This window comes from Oncorhynchus tshawytscha, linkage group LG02, assembly GCF_018296145.1.
Source record: "Oncorhynchus tshawytscha isolate Ot180627B linkage group LG02, Otsh_v2.0, whole genome shotgun sequence".
Taxonomy (NCBI): Eukaryota; Metazoa; Chordata; class Actinopteri; order Salmoniformes; family Salmonidae; genus Oncorhynchus; species Oncorhynchus tshawytscha.
In genome coordinates, this window is record NC_056430.1 from 73,711,276 (window position 1) to 73,731,275 (window position 20,000).

Genomic DNA, 20,000 nt, shown 5'->3' on the forward strand with positions numbered 1-20,000 from the left:
TCTTTCATCCCAGCTCCTTTGGGAGAAATCCCATGTTGGTTCCCATTTGTGTTGAATCAGGTGTCAAAAAGGGACTGAAGCCAGAGAGGGGTGAGACTGAGAGGACATGGGATGATGATTCCCTCTCTCTATCAATTCAATTTCACTTCAATTTAAGGGGCTTTATTGGCATGGGAAACATATGTTTACATTGCCAAAGCAAATGAAATCGATAATAAACAAAAGTGAACTCTCTCTCTCTCTCACCCTCTCTCTCTCTCTCCTCTCTCTCTCTCTCTCCCTCTCACCCTCCCTCTCTCTCTCACTCTCTCTTGATATACGGTAGCAGCTTTATCTTTAGCAGCTAGTTCCTCCCATAGAATTGTTATAATTCTACTCCTGTGGTTTCCTCTGTGTGAGAATACGGACTACAGTATAACTGGTTCACGTAGACCTCCATGCAAGGCCTCCTCTTCTCATGAACTCATCTAATGCTCCATGAATATGCTGTAACATTCACTGAAATCCACGAGCTTTGATTCTACATGGATTTAACATCTGCTGATGAAACAGAAAGGTATCATAAATCAAATTAAAAATAGATTTTTCTGTTTGGGAAGTTTATCCAACCCTGTTTTGTGAGACTTCTAAGATGTCCTGTCAAAGCAGCCAAGCCAAACTAAATGTACTGTATTTCTTCTTGATAGTAAGAGTTATTTTTCAAAAGATGAATTATATCGCCTATCAGCAGTAGAATTAGAGTCCCCCGAGTGCCGAAATGAGCAGATTACAGAATATTAGTATTGCCATGCTAAACCCTTCTTATTTATTTAACATAATGCACAGTAGGTGTTGGCCGTTAGACACCTTGGCACAAGACGAATGGTGACCTGTTTTCAACTGTCAACAAGTCCCACAAAACGTCACCGGGGCCTTGATCCTCGCTCAACCCCCATTGGCTGAGCACCACCCACACGTACCTCATTGGCCAAGACGGGTCTTGTGACACTCCGGGGAGAGTTCCGTGGCGAATAGCACACATTGTTCATTTATGATGCGGTGGTGGGTATCATATCTAAAATAACCAAATGGTGAGGTGTAACATTTTCTATTACCCCCCCCCCTTCTAACACACCTGCTGGCCAATCTGATCAGGGGCACAGTGGAGGGGACAGGGGGTGAGGGGGGAGGATTCGGGGGGTGAGGAGGGAGGATTCGGGGGGTGTTGGTGTGACAGATCATTTATACACATCCCATCTGGTGTTATACTCAGACAGGCCAGACCTGGGTTCAAATACTATTCGAAATCATTTCAAATACTTCAGCTGTTCTCGATTGAGCTTGCCTGCCACAATGGACCCAATAGCAGAAAAAGTACAAAAGTGAAGAAAAGTGAAAACCCAGCATCCAGGCAAGCTAAAGCAAACACTGAACGTATTTGAACCCGGGTCTGGGTCTGGGACTGGCTGTCTATAGGCCCAGACATTAGACATTATTCAGGCCCCAACCGATCTCCTTGTAGTGTGTCGTTGGTGTAGCTTAATACGTCACAAATCACTGTCACTGGTGTCATTGGTGTCAGGTAAAAACATGCAGTAAATGTGCTTCGGTATGCATCAGCACCTCCCTGGGAGACATAGGTCTGGGTAGATGGGATACATGTAGGCTACAGGGACTACTTTCAAACATTAAGCACCTGGACCCACCGCCAGAGACACTTACCCACCTACATCCAAAATACAAAACACAAACTCAGAAATGGCACCTCCCCTGTCCAATGAACACAATGATGATCAACTTCATTCCATGGTTACCAAGGTGATTACATGATCACCAAGTTGTCAAACACCTACTGCATGTGGTTCTTCAGAGAGACACACCACACTTGCTATACAGACCCTTCCCCTCCTCCCCTATCTCCTGCCGTTGTCCTCCCCCTCTCATTCTCTCTCCATTGACACTGAGCGACAGGCATATTGGTCTGCTGACGGGGCGATGGTCGTGTCATACAGGGCTCTCTGATTTCACTAGTTTTCAAAGGCTGGGCCATAGGAATGCTCTACACACTCCTCCGTTTTACCCCTCCCCCATTCCACCCTCCCTCCCTTCCACCCACTTTCCCCTCGTGATCAGGCTCCACATGTGAATTTTCGATATCGCTTACACACCACCAGGTGTTTTGTGGGTCTCTATCTCTCTCTCTCTCCGAAGCTGTGCCGGAGCCGGTTTTCCCAACCCTCAGCGTCCATTGGACAGCAGGAATGTTTCTGTTGCCACCTGGCTTTCCCCATTTAATTCCCATCCTCCATACCAACTCCTTTGGGAGAAATCCCATGTTGGTTCCAGTTGTGGGACTGAAGCCAGAGAAGAGTAGACTGAGAGAACATGGGATGATACTTTCTCTCTCTCTCTCTCTCTCTTCTCTCTCTCTTTTCTCTCTCTCTCTCTCTCTCTTCTCTCTCTCTCTCTCTCTCTCTCTCTCTCTCTCTCTCTCTCTCTCTCTCTCTCTCTCTCTCTCTCTCTCTCTCTCTCTCTCTCTCTCTCTCTCTCTCAATTCAATTCGAGGGCTTTATTGGCATGGGAAACATATGTTAACATTGCCAAAGCAAGTGAAATGGATAAACAAAAGTGAAATAAACAATAAAAGAGAGTAGACTCAATTAAATTCTCTCTAGACTGAGAGAACATCTCTCTCTCTCTCTTTCTCTCTCTCTCTCTCTCCTCTCTCTCTCTCTCTGTCTCTCTGTCTCTCTCTCTCTCTCTCTCTCTCTCTCTCTCTCTCTCAATTCAATTCGAGGGGCTTTATTGGCATGGGAAACATATGTTAACATTGCCAAAGCAAGTGAAATGGATAAACAAAAGTGAAATAAACAATAAAAAGTGAACAGTAAACATTACACTCACACAAGTTCCAGAACAATAAAGACATTTCAAATGTATAGTGTTGTAACGATGTGCAAATAGTTAAAGTAATGAAGGGAAAATAAATAAACATAAATATGGGTTGTATTTACAATGGTCTTTGTTTTTTAAAATGTGTTTTTTATTTCACCTTTATTTAACCAGGTTGGCTAGTTGAGAACAAGTTCTCATTTGCAACTGCGACCTGGCCAAGATAAAGCATGTTCTTCACTGGTTTCCCTTTTTTTGGATAACAGTTCATCTTGCTGATGTGATTGCACACTGTGGGAGCTCACCCAATAGACATGGGAGTTTATCATAATTGGGTTTGTTTTTGAATTCTTTGTGGATCTGTGTAATCTGAGGGAAATATGTGTCTCTAATATGGTCATACATCTGGCAAGAGGTGAGAAGGTGCAGCTCAGTTTCCACCTCATTTTGTGGGCAGTATGCTCTCTTTCTCTCTCTCTCTCTCTCTCTCTCTCTCTCTCTCTCTCTCTCTCTCTCTCTCACTCACTCACTCACTCACTCACTCACTCTCACTCACTCACTTATAACCCTAATGTTACCCCAATGTCATCTATAACCCTAATGTAACCTGTTACTATAATGTTACCTATAACTCTAATGTTACCATAATGTTACCATAATGTTACCTATAACCCTAATGTTACCATAATGTTACCTATAACCCTAATGTTACCATAATGTTACCTATAACCATAATGTTACCTATAACCCTAATGTTACCTATAACCCTAATGTTACCATAATGTTACCTATAACCCTAATGTTACCATAATGTTACCTATAACCCTAATGTTACCATAATGTTACCTATAACCATAATGTTACCATAATGTTACCTATAACCATAATGTTACCATAATGTTACCTATAACCCTAATGTTACCATAATGTTACCTATAACCCTAATGTTACCTAAAACCCTAATGTTACCATAATGTTACCTAAAACCCTAACACAGAACCCAAACCGGCTGCGAGCGTGCGTCATCGTGCATACATTTATTTTGTCCCCCTACAGCAAACCCGTCGCACACCAATCAATAAAACATGAACATAACAATAAACAATCTCTGACAAGGACAAGAGGGGAAACAGAGGGTTAAATACACAACAATTAATGAATGGGATTGGAACCAGGTGTGTAAGAAGACCAGACAAAACCAATGGAAAATGAAACATAGATCAATGATCGCTAGAAGACCGGTGACGTCGATCGCCGAGAACCGCCCGAACAAGGAGAGGCATCGACTTCGGTTGAAGAGGTCGAAAAGCATTAAACATTTATGGCAATTTAGCTAGTTAGCTTGCACTTGCTAGCTAATTTGTCCTGGGATATAAACATTGAGTTGTTATTTTACCTGAAATGCCTAATGTTACCTATAACCCTAATGTTACCTATAACCCTAATGTTACCTATAACTATATCCTATTCTTATCTTTTATTATTTATTATTGTTTTTGCATTGTCGAGAAGGAACCTGCATGTAAGGATTTCATTGGACGATTTCGTTGGACGATTTATACAAAGTGTATCCTGTACATACGACTAATACAACTTGAAACTTGAATCTTCAGGGTAGAACTGTAACGTTCATTATTAGGGTAGAACTGTAACGTTCATCTTCAGGGTAGAACTGTGACGTTCATCTTCAGGGTAGAACTGTAACTTTCCTCTTCAGGGTAGAACTGTAACGTTCATCTTCAGGGTAGACTGTAACTTTCATCTTCAGGGTAGAACTGTAACGTTCATCTTCAGGGTAGAACTGTAACTTTCCTCTTCAGGGTAGAACTGTAACGTTCATCTTCAGGGTAGAACTGTAACTTTCATCTTCAGGGTAGAACTGTAACGTTCATCTTCAGGGTAGAACTGTAACTTTCATCTTCAGGGTAGAACTGTGACGTTCATCTTCAGGGTAGAACTGTAACTTTCATCTTCAGGGTAGAACTGTGACGTTCATCTTCAGGGTAGAACTGTAACGTTCATCTTCAGGGTAGTACTGTAACTTTCCTCTTCAGGGTAGAACTGTAACGTTCATCTTCAGGGTAGAACTGTAACTTTCATCTTCAGGGTAGAACTGTGACGTTCATCTTCAGGGTAGAACTGTGACGTTCATCTTCAGGGTAGAACTGTAACGTTCATCTTCAGCTTAGAACTGTAACGTTCATCTTCAGGGTAGAACTGTAACGTTCATCTTCAGGGTAGAACTGTAACTTTCCTCTTCAGGGTAGAACTGAATCTTCAAGGTAGAACTGTAACGTTCATCTACAGGGTAGAACTGTAACGTTCATCTTCAGGGTAGAACTGAATCTTCAGGGTAGGACTGTGACGTTCATCTTCAGGGTAGAACTGTAACTTGAATATTTAGGGTAGAACTGTAACATTCTTCTTCAGGGTAGAACTGTGATGTTCATCTTCAGGGTAGAACTGTAACTTGAATATTCAGGGTAGAACTGTGACGTTCATCTTCATGGTAGAACTGTAACTTGAATATTCAGGGTAGAACTGGGACGTTCATCTTCAGGGTAGAACTGTAACTTGAATATTCAAGGTAGAACTGTGACGTTCATCTTCAGGGTAGAACTGTAACTTGAATATTCAAGGTAGAACTGTAACGTTCATCTTCAGGGTAGAACTGTAACGTTCATCTTCAGGGTAGAACTGTAACTTGAATATTCAAGGTAGAACTGTGACGTTCATCTTCAGGGTAGAACTGTAACTTTCATCTTCAGGGTAGAACTGTGACGTTCATCTTCAGGGTAGAACTGTGACGTTCATCTTCAGGGTAGAACTGTGACGTTCATCTTCAGGGTAGAACTGTAACGTTCATCTTCAGGTTAGAACTGTAACGTTCATCTTCAGGGTAGAACTGTAACGTTCATCTTCAGGGTAGAACGGTAACTTTCCTCTTCAGGGTAGAACTGAATCTTCAAGGTAGAACTGTAACGTTCATCTACAGGGTAGAACTGTAACGTTCATCTTCAGGGTAGAACTGAATCTTCAGGGTAGGACTGTGACGTTCATCTTCAGGGTAGAACTGTAACTTGAATATTTAGGGTAGAACTGTAACATTCTTCTTCAGGGTAGAACTGTGATGTTCATCTTCAGGGTAGAACTGTAACTTGAATATTCAGGGTAGAACTGTGACGTTCATCTTCAGGGTAGAACTGTAACTTGAATATTCAAGGTAGAACTGTGACGTTCATCTTCAGGGTAGAACTGTAACTTGAATATTCAAGGTAGAACTGTAACGTTCATCTTCAGGGTAGAACTGTAACTTGAATATTTAGGGTAGAACTGTGACATTCATCTTCAGGGTAGAACTGTAACTTGAATATTCAAGGTAGAACTGTAAACCTTTCAGCCCTTTGGGTTCTACACTTACATCTAAACTGTTGTTATAGCCGTTAACCTTGTAGTTTGACCATCACACGTTGCCCTGTTAGCTTCTGGTCAAATACCAGTATTGTATCAGCCTTCATCTTTCCTCCAAACATAACGTGGCATGTATATGTATATGTATATGTGTATTAAAAGAGAAGAAAGTCATGTAATTGTACTGAAACATGATGAAATATGAACAAGATAATCAAAGGACAGGAAGGACTTTATTTAAACATGTCTGTCTGTTTTGTTGAGGCAGCCTAATCTGTCAAAACGACTATCTTAAGGGGTCAAAACTGCTGTTCGGCCACAGGAAGGTACATTTAAGGGCTGGGTCATCTTAAAGCTTGCATTTATTAGGTTGGGGCATTCCAGAACCTTCAGAGGAGGAAGGAACCCCAACACATGTCAAAACACATAACACCATCACTGAAAGCATCCCAGATCTTAATAACACTGCTTCATACAGTTATGAGGTTGCGTGACATCATATTTGAGTTTCCTTGTCATCATGTGTATAGTTTAAACATTCAAAAAAGCTATACCTGATCCACAGGATGTTTTATCTACCATATCAAGGCACGAGGGTAGTTTATAGAAGCCATACTTGCTCACACACGCCCGCCCACACACAGACACAGACACACACACACACACATACACACACACCCGCCCACACACACACACACACACACACACACACACACACACACACACACATACACACATGCACACACACACACACATGACAGGCTAATATCAAATTATGACATTACGTCCATCTAGAATCTAGAGACGTAAATCTAGAATCTAGAGACATACATCTAGAATCTAGAGACGTAAATCTAGAATCTAGAGACATACATCTAGAATCTAGAGACGTAAATCTAGAATCTAGAGACATACATCTAGAATCTAGAGACATACATCTAGAATCTAGAGACGTAAATCTAGAATCTAGAGACATACATCTAGAATCTAGAGACATACATCTAGAATCTAGAGACGTACATCTAGAATCTAGAGACACATCTAGAATCTAGAGACATACATCTAGAATCTAGAGACATACATCTAGAATCTAGAGACATACATCTAGAATCTAGAGACGTAAATCTAGAATCTAGAGACATACATCTCGAATCTAGAGACATACATCTAGAATCTAGAGACATACATCTAGAATCTAGAGACGTAAATCTAGAATCTAGAGACATACATCTAGAATCTAGAGACGTACATCTAGACATCTAGAGACATACATCTAGAATCTAGAGACATACATCTAGAATCTAGAGACATACATCTAGAATCTAGAGACGTAAATCTAGACATCTATTGACGTCAGGAGTATGAGTCATGTTTCACTTGTCTGTAATTTTTCTGGTGGATTACTAATAATTAACCAGCTCATTAACACGCCGTCTTTAGCTCCCCATAGAGTCTAAACATCCACGCACCCTCCTCAGTAATCTTCTACACGGCCAAGAAGTCTGAATCCAGTGTCGCTGCCAGCAGGGGTTGCTTTAGACAGCAGAGAGGATGAGGGCACCACACCACGGCTCTGACTGTGATACAATTGAATCCTTAATTCTGTATTCTTCAAAACACAAAACCTCTTTTGTTACGTAATCTACTAAAAGCACAACTTTGAAACACTAAAACACTGTAACGTTGACTCAAAGGTGTTATGTCTGCATTGTCAAGTGTGAGATATCCAGTTTCATCTGCCTCCCCATTGGCTTCTCTAACGCGGCTGTTTTTGAAAATAGAATGTGGTATTAACAGGGGGTTAGCGCTAGACAATAACACACAGTCATTATAAGTTATAGCGTGTGCCAGATGAGCGCGGGGCCAGGCTATATTCTGCTCTGGGCTCTCACACTGTGAGAAACACTACCCCCACCAATGGAAGCTCTCAGGGGGTAGGTCCATCTAAAGGAGGTAGCCTAAACACGGTAAGGACATTTAAGATGATGTAACTAAATTAGAATGGGCTGCTATTAATATTCGTATGTAGAGGGGGACTGCATTTACATTAACATATGGTGTTTTGCACATTATTTTGACCAGCTTCCTGAAGTCAGCTATGGCTGTTTATGCGAGCTATAGACCTACATGTTCACTATACAGTCCAAACTGTTGCCACAAATGGGAATTTGACCCATTTGAGCAGACCAATCAAATAAGTGTAGAAGAAAGAAGTGTGTAGGACTTGTGTCTGCACCCCACTTCCAGTCCTGCAGTTCACATTCATCAATGAACAACTAGTTGAAGTATTAGCCTGCTAGCATTAGCCTGCTGCCATTGTGAAATGTGTGAGGGTTTATATTTGATTTCCTGTATTCTGTTCCCATGTAGATGAAAGCAGAGGGATGCCTTTGGGGTGAGCACACGTGCTGCACACTCTACCAGTCCTTCAGCTGTTCACACACAAACAGACGCATGCGCACACACTCACACACAGACGTGCATGCACGCGCACACAAACACACACGCGTACACACACACATACACACACACATACACACAGCATGGCTCTGGACTTCATACAGGGTGGCTATTATCTTCTTTAAAACAGGCTATCCTGTTAGGCTAACCCCTGCTAGGAGGACCCCCATTGGGTAGACCTGGGCAGCAACATGCATACAGTACATTCTCTACATTGGAACACACAGGGATGTCCTCAGCATTTCACACACGTGGTTGGGTGCAGACCTGGGTTCAAATACTATTTTGAAATCCTTTCAAATACTTTGTCTGTGCTTGATTGATCTTGCCTGTTGCAATCAATAGAGTAGTCACAAAAGTGTTAACCCTGCCCATCTGGCACTCCGGGAAGGCTAATGTTTGAACCCAGGTCTGGTGGTTGGTATGTATTTGAGGAAGAGAAGGCAGCGAGAGACGGAGAGAGAGAAGAAGACGGAGAGAGAGACGGAGAGAGAGAGAGGAAGATGGAGAGAGAGAGATGGAGAGAGAGAGAGAGACAGAGAGAGAGACAGAGAGAGAGAGAGAGAGACAGAGAGAGAGACGGAGAGAGAGAGAGAGACGGAGAGAGAGAGAGAGAGACGGAGAGAGAGAGAGAGACGGAGAGAGAGCAAGTCAATAGGCATTACTTTGTTGAAGCCCTGATAATAACCAAATTAATTTTGGTGACATGCTCGGTCGATAGAAACCCTTTCTTTTTTGATGTGCCTACGCAACCTGACGACCTCATATAAACCATGGATTAATGGATTGTCCACACACACACACGCACGCACGCACACACACACACACACACACACACACACACACACACACACACACACACACACACACACACACACACACACACACACACACACACACACACAAAGCACACACACAAAGCACACACACAAAGCACACACACACACACACACACACAAAGCACTGCATGCCCACACACACGCGCGCGATCACACACTCGCTGACGCACACGTACACTCTGAATGTAAAACTCTTATATAAAGAGTCCACGTGTTTTCTGATATGTTACCCATGGTACACTGCGTCTTTTCACAGTCAAATAAAGGCTATATATGATTTTCTATAAAGTTGACAGCCTGTCCCACATTCACCATGACCATTCCTAGTGTGATCTACATGAACAGCTCTTTAATTTTAGATACTGTTTCACACTGACTGGGACGTTTACATGTTGCCAGATTGGCCTTCTAAATTACAGTACAAGACAAAGACCTACCAGTAAATGGGCCCATTATGGTGACATATGATCTAATACCTTAAATGAGTACTTTAAAGGAGATAGGCTATTTAGTTAGATTTCCAGCTGCAAATTGCACTAAATGTCCACTGTATATCTGTAGTAGTAAAGGAATAGAATTCCCAGAGAGGAGCCTTCCACAACAAAGGCTGAAAATGTGATGATCTGTGGAAATGAATACAGTATATCTCTCTGATTCCCACCTCTGTGTGTGAAAAGCTCTTGGCTGTGTAAGAAACAACAAGCCGAGGGACAATCTTTCATTGAGCGCTTATCTAAAGTCGGCTAAACTCTCGCCTGTCAACCTTGAGTTATCAAACAGGCGTTTAAACCCCTTCAAAATCCTCTCGTTCTGAACAAAGTTCCAGATGCTTAGTACTGTTAAGTCGACACACTCCACACCTCTACTCTGATTTTGTTTTATCATTGGTTCATTGTTCAGCCCTCCTGTTCATAAGATGCTTTCGATAAAATGCTCTGGATTTCCTAGCCTGGTCGCAGATCATTTTGTGGTGTCTTGTCAACTCCTCTGATCTATGGCAACAGCACAAACAGTTTTGGGACCAGGCCACAAATTCTCTTGAAGCCGTAAAGGAAAAAAACTCTTTCATATCCAACAAAAATCTCTCTCAATCTCTGATGTCTACGGATGTAGGAGGCCGTTTGCTACAGCAGGGAAATAATCCTGCAATAACAGGAAATGTGAATTATTATGTGGATTATAATTAACGGACATTTTTTGTAGATTTTTCATAAGGCGAAAATCAAGTCTGAAATTAAAAACTTTAGAAGCCTTTTTAAACCTCAAATACACTACAGGTTTGCATTTACTGCTGTGCAGTAGAATTCTCAGCAACAGAAGGGTGATCAAATTGAGATCCTACATCTGTACCTTGTAGGGTAGCTCTGGTGTCATAGGGGTCACAAACAGTATCTATAGGAGAATATATTATCAATGGTGTAATTAATGGTTATGTTTAATCTATCTGGCTGCTTTAAGGCTCTTTCAGTCGTATAGTACAGCTCGAAGGATTTTGATAGGGAAACTGAGTAAGGCATCAATAATTGGGCACAAGCACCTGTGAGAGATCGCTGCTAGATTGGGATCACCAGCCTTAATTCTTCTGAACATGGATATTTTGTTACTATGACATCACATACTTTGTACTTCCCCAATCAAATCCTAAAGTTTTGTAACTTAAGTTACAATGATTTATCTGATGTAACAAAGATTCCTGAGAAGCATAGATTTTATTTAAACAGACGCAGGCACACTTGCTAGATTTGAAGGTTTCTGACTTTGGTCTTCCACATGTATCAACTATCAACCAAAATATCTGAGTACCTTTTCAATATCAGTTTCTTATTTCTCTAAAGGAAGAACGACTTTGTGAAACAACACAGTAGATCGTCAGACAGGTGTCAAAGACCTCAGAAACCTCAACCTCACAGCCGGGGGCACCTTCTCCTAAATCCACTGGGTTACACTATGCAAACATTAGAAAGGTTGACCTGGGTAAGCCTACCTTTCCGATATCAACATATTTTCGCTTGACATTACTTTTCTAAAAAATCTGTTGAAGCAACATCAATCTGTAAATATGACCATGTGGTATTCGAGTCAGGAGTTAGGAGCACTGACACACCTGTCTGCCACCTAACCTTCTAACTTTCTAACTTTCTGCCACCTAACCTTCTAACATTTCCCCTTGATAAAAGTTTCCTTAAGCCCGGTGCCCACAACACTACTCAAACACAACCTGCTCTAAACACATCTTTGTGAAACCACATGGTAGTGAGTCAGGTCAAGAGCACTAACTGAAGCATCCTGGTCAAGGAGCGCCGTGCTGCTTTCTTAGTGCCACAGACCTGTCAGACATTTATCATACAGATTAGCCCAGTTGCTGCCAGGTGTCAACACAGCAATGAACACATGCTCAGGGTCCAGGGTTAGATGGGAGGTGGAGAGGAAGAAGGAGGAAGGTGAGGGAAGAGGGGGAAGAGGAGGAGGTGATGCTCCAAATACACAACTTCTGTAGCAAGGGAGGAATTAAATGATCCCTGTCCAGATCAGTTTGTGCCTGCCAGCTGACCATAGGAATGGGCAAGACTGGACAAACAGATCTGGGACCATGATAGAATAAAATCACCTATCTACAAATAGGCCTTAGTCGGTGGTCTGTGTGTGTTGCAGCTGTGGCCTACTGTGGCCTACTGTGGTTGGGCAGAGCAAATAAGATCTGTCCCCTGGCACCAAGGCAGTTAGCGTGTCATGCTAATGTTGCTAACGTCCTTCTAATGGTATTTTCTAAATCCATTTTATAAGAAGCAACAGCCACACGGAGTATTGTTTTTATATCGCTCTCCTTACTGCCATGCCCCGGCTTGACTCGGTAAACTGTTTACTTTCACAGAGGCACGAGGATTAGGACAAGCCACCTGTCGTCCGGGTTTAGCCGGGGTAGGCCGTCATTGTAGATAAGAATTTGTTCTTAACTGACTTGCCTAGTTAAATAAAGGTTATGTAAATAAAAATAAAAATAAACCTGCCTTTCCCTGAATAAACAAATACAAAGTGGGGTAATGCTATTTCAACTTGATGTCCCCCTACTGTTAGTCTACTATCCCAGAGCTGTTCATCTAGCCACTAATCAATCATCTAGCCACTAATTAATGTCAAGGCTGACATTATTATTGCCTGGCAGGGGGTACTGTGCCGTGCCGGACCTGGGAAAACACATTAGAGAGCTTTGGTTAATGTCCCCCTATCTGTCTGGTCAGTGTGACAGAACTACTGACACCTTCTTTCTCATCAACTGTAGCACTTTACTTCACTTTATAGCACTTTACTGCAGCAATTAACATTTATGGTCCTTATGGTGTTTATGATTATTGTATTATTTTGTTCAAATACTTGTGTAATAACAATATAACTACTATGGTAAAAATGTTGTAATAACATGCTGTAATAGCATATTAATGTCGTTGAGTGCTTTTTGCAAGAGAACATGAATGTCGCACCTTCAACCATTTGTCTTCCTGAGACCTTCAGCGGGATCCACAGCATCAATGGTGAGCTATTGTTCTCTACACCATCGTGGCATTCAGAACATGTTCTCCATGTTTTCCACAGGTCTTTACCTGTCATCAGCCACACCCCAGGACCATATCCTGCATGCTACACTCTGGTTCCAAAAGGGTTCTTCGGCTGTCCCCATAACAGAACCATTTCTGGTTCTTGGTACAACCCTTTTTAGTTCCAGGTACAACCCTTTTGGTTTGTACACAAAAGTGTTCTACTTGGAACCAAAAACGGTTCTTCAAAAGGTTCTCCTACGAGGACAGTCGAAATACCCTTTAAGGTTCTAGAAAGCACCTTTTCTTCTAAGAGAGCATTAACAGCATTATGAACCTTTAACAGAGAAATAAAAATGTTTACAGTCATTCTTTGGAGACAGATATCCCCTCGTTAGGCTAAACCATAAGTCCTACTACAGTATGGACAGCTATGCCCTCGCTAGGCTAAACCATAAGTCCTACTACAGTATGGACAGCTATCCCCTCGCTGGGCTAAACCATAAGTCCTACTACAGTTTGGACAGCTATCCCCTAGCTAGGCTAAACCATAAGTCCTACTACAGTATGGACAACTATCCCCTCGCTGGGCTAAACCATAAGTCCTACTACAGTACGGACAGCTATCCCCTCGCTTGGCTAAACCATTAGTCCTGAAGTCCTACTACAGTACGGACAGCTATCCCCTCGCTGGGCTAAACCATAAGTCCTACTACAGTATGGACAGCTATCCCCTCGTTAGGCTAAACCATAAGTCCTACTACAGTATGGACAGCTATCCCCTCACTAGGCTAAACCATAAGTCCTACTACAGTATGAACAGCTATCCCCTCGCTGGGCTAAACCATAAGTCCTACTACAGTATGGACAGCTATCCCCTAGCTAGGCTAAACCATAAGTCCTACTACAGTATGGACAGCTATCCCCTAGCTAGGCTAAACCATAAGTCCTACTACAGTATGGACAGCTATCCCCTCGCTAGGCTAAACCATAAGTCCTACTACAGTATGGACAGCTATCCCCTAGCTAGGCTAAACCATAAGTCCTACTAAACCATAAGTCCTACTACAGTATGGACAGCTATCCCCTAGCTAGGCTAAACCATAAGTCCTACTACTACGGACAGCTATCCCCTCGCTAGGCTAAACCATAAGTCCTACTACAGTATGGAGTCCTAGGCTAAACCATAAGTCCTACTACAGTACGGACAGCTATCCCCTAGCTAGGCTAAACCATAAGTCCTACTACAGTATGGACAGCTATCCCCTAGCTAGGCTAAACCATAAGTCCTACTACAGTATGGACAGCTATCCCCTAGCTAGGCTAAACCATAAGTCCTACTACAGTACGGACAGCTATCCCCTAGCTAGGCTAAACCATAAGTCCTACTACAGTACATGGACAGCTATCCCCTCGCTAGGCTAAACCATAAGTCCTACTACAGTACGGACAGCTATCCCCTACGGACAGCTATCCCGCTAGGCTAAACCATATCCCCTAGCTAGGCTAAACCATAAGTCCTACTACAGTACGGACAGCTATCCCCTAGCTAGGCTAAACCATAAGTCCTACTACAGTATGGACAGCTATCCCCTAGCTAGGCTAAACCATAAGTCCTACTACAGTATGGACAGCTATGCCCTCGCTAGGCTAAACCATAAGTCCTACTACAGTATGGACAGCTATGCCCTCGCTAGGCTAAACCATAAGTCCTACTACAGTACGGACAGCTATCCCCTCGCTAGGCTAAACCATAAGTCCTACTACAGTATGGACAGCTATCCCCTAGCTAGGCTAAACCATAAGTCCTACTACAGTATGGACAGCTATCCCCTCGCTAGGCTAAACCATAAGTCCTACTACAGTATGGACAGCTATCCCCTAGCTAGGCTAAACCATAAGTCCTACTACAGTACGGACAGCTATCCCCTCGCTAGGCTAAACCATAAGTCCTACTACAGTATGGACAACTATCCCCTCGCTAGGCTAAACCATAAGTCCTACTACAGTACGGACAGCTATCCCCTCGCTAAGCTAAACCATAAGTCCTACTACAGTATGGACATACTGTGCCTGCAATAGGAGTCATCACAACAAGAGAAGAATAGAAAGAAAACAACAACATCCACAACAATAAAATGTTCTACTGCCTCAGAGGAACGTCCACTGAGGAGTCAGGCTTTCTGTAGGGGCTGCAGATGAGAGAGGGGGGAGGGAGTGAGAGCGAAAGAGATATAGAGACTACTAAATGGCAGAAGAAAAACAGCCCTGCGCTTCAGGCTGCAGATGAGTTGTGGGCCTAGAATGGTGTCTGGGGAGCTAATCAGTGCTGCCTAAGAAGAGGGGTCAGAGGCAACTTCCCCTTCTCTGACAAACTGGGCAGGGTGATATAAAGCACACAGCTGGGGAAAGAGAGGGATGAGAGAAAGAGAGAGAGTGAGAAAGGGGAGAGAGAGAGAAAGGGGGAGAGAGAGAGAAAGGGGAGAGTGTGTAAGACAGAGAGGTATCGGTATAAATGAAGCACTGTGTAAGGCGATACATAAACTTCCCTACTGTACTATGTTATGGCTGCTTGGGTGTAAAACCTTAACATGTGGTTCCTGGTTCCTGGTTCAGGAACAGCTAAGAGGGGAACTGCCTGGTATTCCCGTAATGTATGGAACCTGCGGTAGTAATAATGTATAGCATATAAACTACAGTACTGGGCTATGTTATGTTATGGTTACTTGTGTGAAGCCTTAACATATGTTAAGATGCCTCGGGAACTGGTATTCCCATTACGCTAAGATAGAAAACCTGTGTCCTGTAAAAGTATAACTCACACAGGCGTGACAGGTGCTCTAAAGCTGGGCTGAGACTAGGTTACATCAAAACTTAACTGACTCAACAAAGAGTAGTGAGAGACAGAGAGCACATAAGGGTCTACTGCTTATACAAACAAGTAGCGTATATTGATGTGTAAAAGTAATTCCATCTGTGTCTTTACCTAGACACAATTCTCCAGATAAATACAAGAAATGAATGGAGTATTTTTTTTGGGACAAAGACCGCGACTGAAGACTTCTCCTTTTAACAAAAGACATTTGATCTATAATCCGAATAATCAGTTATCTCCACATCTGTCCACAGTTAAAGCAGATTCTCTACATGAAACAATGATTTATTTACAATTCACTGGTTGAGGTCATGTTTCATTGAATTAGCTACTACAGTGGTTACTATGTAGTTACATGTAATTACACACATTTCAAGAAATGGATGCAAGTTGATAGTTCAACCAAATTTCAAATGTACATTTTTGTTTTCTCATCTTTAAAGCAGTTTATGGTCAAGGAGAGACTAATAAATGTCTACATGTGTAACAGCCTGAGCTTTCCCTTTAATTGTACTGTGACCCAAAATGAATGTGTATTATTAGTTAGGACTGGTGAGTAGGCTATAAATCATGTGTAGAGAGGTCAATCATTCTATGTTCTTCTAATTGATGGATGGCTATAAACCATGTTGTGTGTCAGGTGAGGGGTCTGCGTATATAGAAATTGTTGCTGTTTTAAAATAGAATGAGTGGGCAGGCAAGCCATATAAGGACTGCTCTAACATTTCACTTTCTAGCTCAGCAACACACAAACATGGCGGCTTGAACCTACGCATCTCTGCACACGCACGCGTGCATACACGTGCGCAAATGCACACACAAACACACACGGGTGTGCACACACACTAACACACACGTTTAACTCTTTTCCGTTCCATCCCCAGTCAAATCCTTACTCGTTTCCTTATCGTTACTCAGAGGGCTTGTAAAACAGGGGTGTAAATTGCACATATTTACTCTACTATTTACTGTCTCAAACTCAAACACATAAGGCCTAGTTCATAGACTCATATTATATTCTGTGACTACGATCAAAAATTGAAGCGTCAAGAAAAGTCGCCTACCTGTGCTGTTTCACTGGGCTATAATTCTAAAAAATATATAGATTTTGGTTGCAGTAACGGAAATAAATGTACATTTGTTGGTAAAATGACATTTAAAAAGTGATTTAGAAACAGACATCAAGAACCCGTGCCGTGCTGCATTCGTTTGTCTTGATCGAGCAGATCGCTTCTCTCACGACTTTTATACCGAATGACGTCTTATATATTTTAAACCGTGAGACATATAATCTGATATATTCCTTATGACCTCTCCCCTTTTCTAGTTACTCCATCATGATAAATCCCCATAAACTCCCTTTAAACTGTGACATTTTCCTCCCTCAAACAGCATACTTTACCATGGCTCACTGGTTTACATGGTAAAATGTGGGGTTTTCTATGGTCAAATCGTACATATTAGTGCACTAAAATACTGCTTGTACACTTTTTCATGTACACTAGGTGTACAAAGACATGGACAGTACAGCGGCTTCACGCCAGTAAACAGTTGGGCCAACTTTATTATTACAAGTAGAAGCAAAAACAAAGGCTGACTTTATTATTGTAAAAGTTAACACTGAAAGTCAATGTTATATAAGAGTCAACATTGAGAAATGAACATTGATAATCTATTATAAACCAGACTAAATCCAGTATAAACTACCCTTGCATAAGTATTCACACCTATGTTGAATAACATTTTAATACAGTCAATAATTACAGCTTTCTTAATATACATTCACAAAATTATATTTAATCAGTGGAAAATATGTCAATGATTAGCAAATAAGATAATACTTGTTTCTTTTCAACATGTAAGTCAAGGTCAAGGTTGCATAATACAAGATAGATAATCAGTTACATTACACTGGTAAACTTTACACACCTGAAAATAATCATGGTTTGGGAAATTCCGTATGTGTCATTACTGTAATATTGTATCAAATGTACTTTTTGAAGAAGACACCAAAGGCAATTGATTGCATTGTACATATAAGATTATTTATTACATATTATTATTTTTTACATAAGATTACAAAGTTAAATGTTGAACCTGATATAAAATAATGATTTATTGTTGCTATGGCATTTGTTCCACTGACAATGTAAGCATAAGATGGGACATTATAATAAAATGAAGTGGATATCTAACTTCACTGTAGGGGGATTAGATTAAATTGTCAGTTTACTTTTCATAGAATGAGATAGTCTTCAATAAACCTAATTCATCTCTTCATTATCGATAATACATATTGTAGTATTTTAAACTAGTGAAATAAATCAAATATGTATTTACTACAACTTGTGTAATGAGTTTGAATGGCAAGTTCATTTGGCCGAGGAGAAGCTAAAGGCTATAAGAAAAGTGGTAAACATTGTATTTGTGATTTCTCTTACAAACAAATAGATTTGATTTATTCTACACTATATTGAGAACAGAATATTCCATAAGGTTATTGTTATATAAATAACAATACAGTTGTTGTCACAAGGTCTCCATCCAACTTCTCATATAAGGGTTGATACAAGTTGTTAATGAAAGGTCTCGTATTTAGCTCACGTTCATTTAGAAAGTCAGGGTTTTCACTGGCATCTGTATAATCTCTTGGGCTGTTTATTGCTTATTTATTGCTTATTTATTTAACTAAAACAATGATGTATTCATTATTTAAGAGGAAGATTTAACACTCATTTATTTCAGTCTAACCCAATGGACTTTTGTGCTAATATTCTCTAAAGAAGAAATACTAAAAAACGAACAAATTAAAGTATAATAACATCAAAACAAAGGGAATGTTTTAGGAAACACAAATATAATGAGAAACGACTAATACATTCTTCAACATACTAAAGTTCTATATAACTATGATGAGCAAATGTATTTTAATTTCAACAAAACTAAAACTTCAATCTACTATTTTCAGTTTTGCCTTTAGTACGTCCTGCCTACTTTACTTTGAGCACAGTACAGCTTGTGTTTCAATAGGAGACCTTACTGTCTGTTATAAACATATATGGTGTGTGTGTTTGAGGCGGAGTGAGACAGCTCTTTGTTCTAATATTCTAATATTTTTTTTTTCTCTTTTTCTCTCTTCCTGACTGTTTCCATGGTAGGACTGCCTGTAAAACTCTGTTTGAGACCGTGCTACTCCGCTGGGAGAATGAACACTAGTGAGCCACAGTGAAATAGATGATTGTACAGAAACACTGTAGGCCATTGAGCCCACCCCTTCCACCTCATCCATCTTGCTCACAGGGATGACATTGAGGAGTTTTGGGAAGTGTTTTTTTCCTCTTTTCACAGCCTTTCCGAAACGTATATACTCTATAACTCATCTGCCACCATCCGACTACAGTATTCCTTGGAACTGTTGTTCAGAAGTTTGAATTCCATCATCCATAGCTAGTTAGAGAAAGATATATTCATGAATACCAGCCTGCTAAATCTCCCGTCAACATCCCTATTCCTCGGAAGTTGGAATTCCCTCAATGCCGCTAAGGAGACATTTATTCATTGATATATTCCTCCTAAATACCCCTTGGAACTAATTCATTTTCATACATACCTTTGGGATAACAGTCATGGCATGTATTTAATATGACATATATATATATATATATATATATATGTCTTCCCATAGCCTGTCTATGGCACATAGCATACGTGCGTATATGTGCGTATATTTGCAGCAATATTTCCCTTACCTCTGGAAGTGTTCGTTGGACGTCTTGGTTCCCATATATCCTCCTTGGCTTTTCCCCGACATTTCACCAGTTTGGCCGTTCTTGACACCTTCGATGTGAGCCTCAAAGAGAGCCTTATCCCAGGCCTGTTGCATGGCCAAACAAAATCACTAACTAGTCCTTTATCTCCACTAACCAACCACACACACCCCTCGGAAAAGTTGTTACTGACTGTTGCCGTTGGAGGGGCTATAAATAAAAAATCCTTTGGTGTAACTCTCTC

The 20,000-nt window shown here is 41.2% G+C and overlaps 1 protein-coding gene and 1 long non-coding RNA gene across 2 annotated transcripts in view; both read right to left on the reverse strand.

The window, feature by feature from the left end:
• Positions 1-20,000, reverse strand: part of rbm20 (RNA binding motif protein 20) — a 71,976-nt gene that overhangs the window by 51,682 nt on the left and 294 nt on the right. The window contains exon 1 of the mRNA XM_042305492.1: positions 19,739-20,000. This exon is cut by the window's right edge and continues 294 nt beyond it. Within this exon, the coding sequence (XP_042161426.1) occupies positions 19,739-19,872 (134 nt within the window). The 5' untranslated portion in view covers positions 19,873-20,000. The remainder of the gene's footprint in view (positions 1-19,738) is intronic.
• Positions 3,367-3,935, reverse strand: LOC121840583. The gene is made up of 3 exons (XR_006079703.1): positions 3,823-3,935; positions 3,613-3,630; positions 3,367-3,565 (listed from the first exon to the last, which is right to left on the reverse strand). It is a non-coding gene; the product is annotated as an uncharacterized LOC121840583 (long non-coding RNA).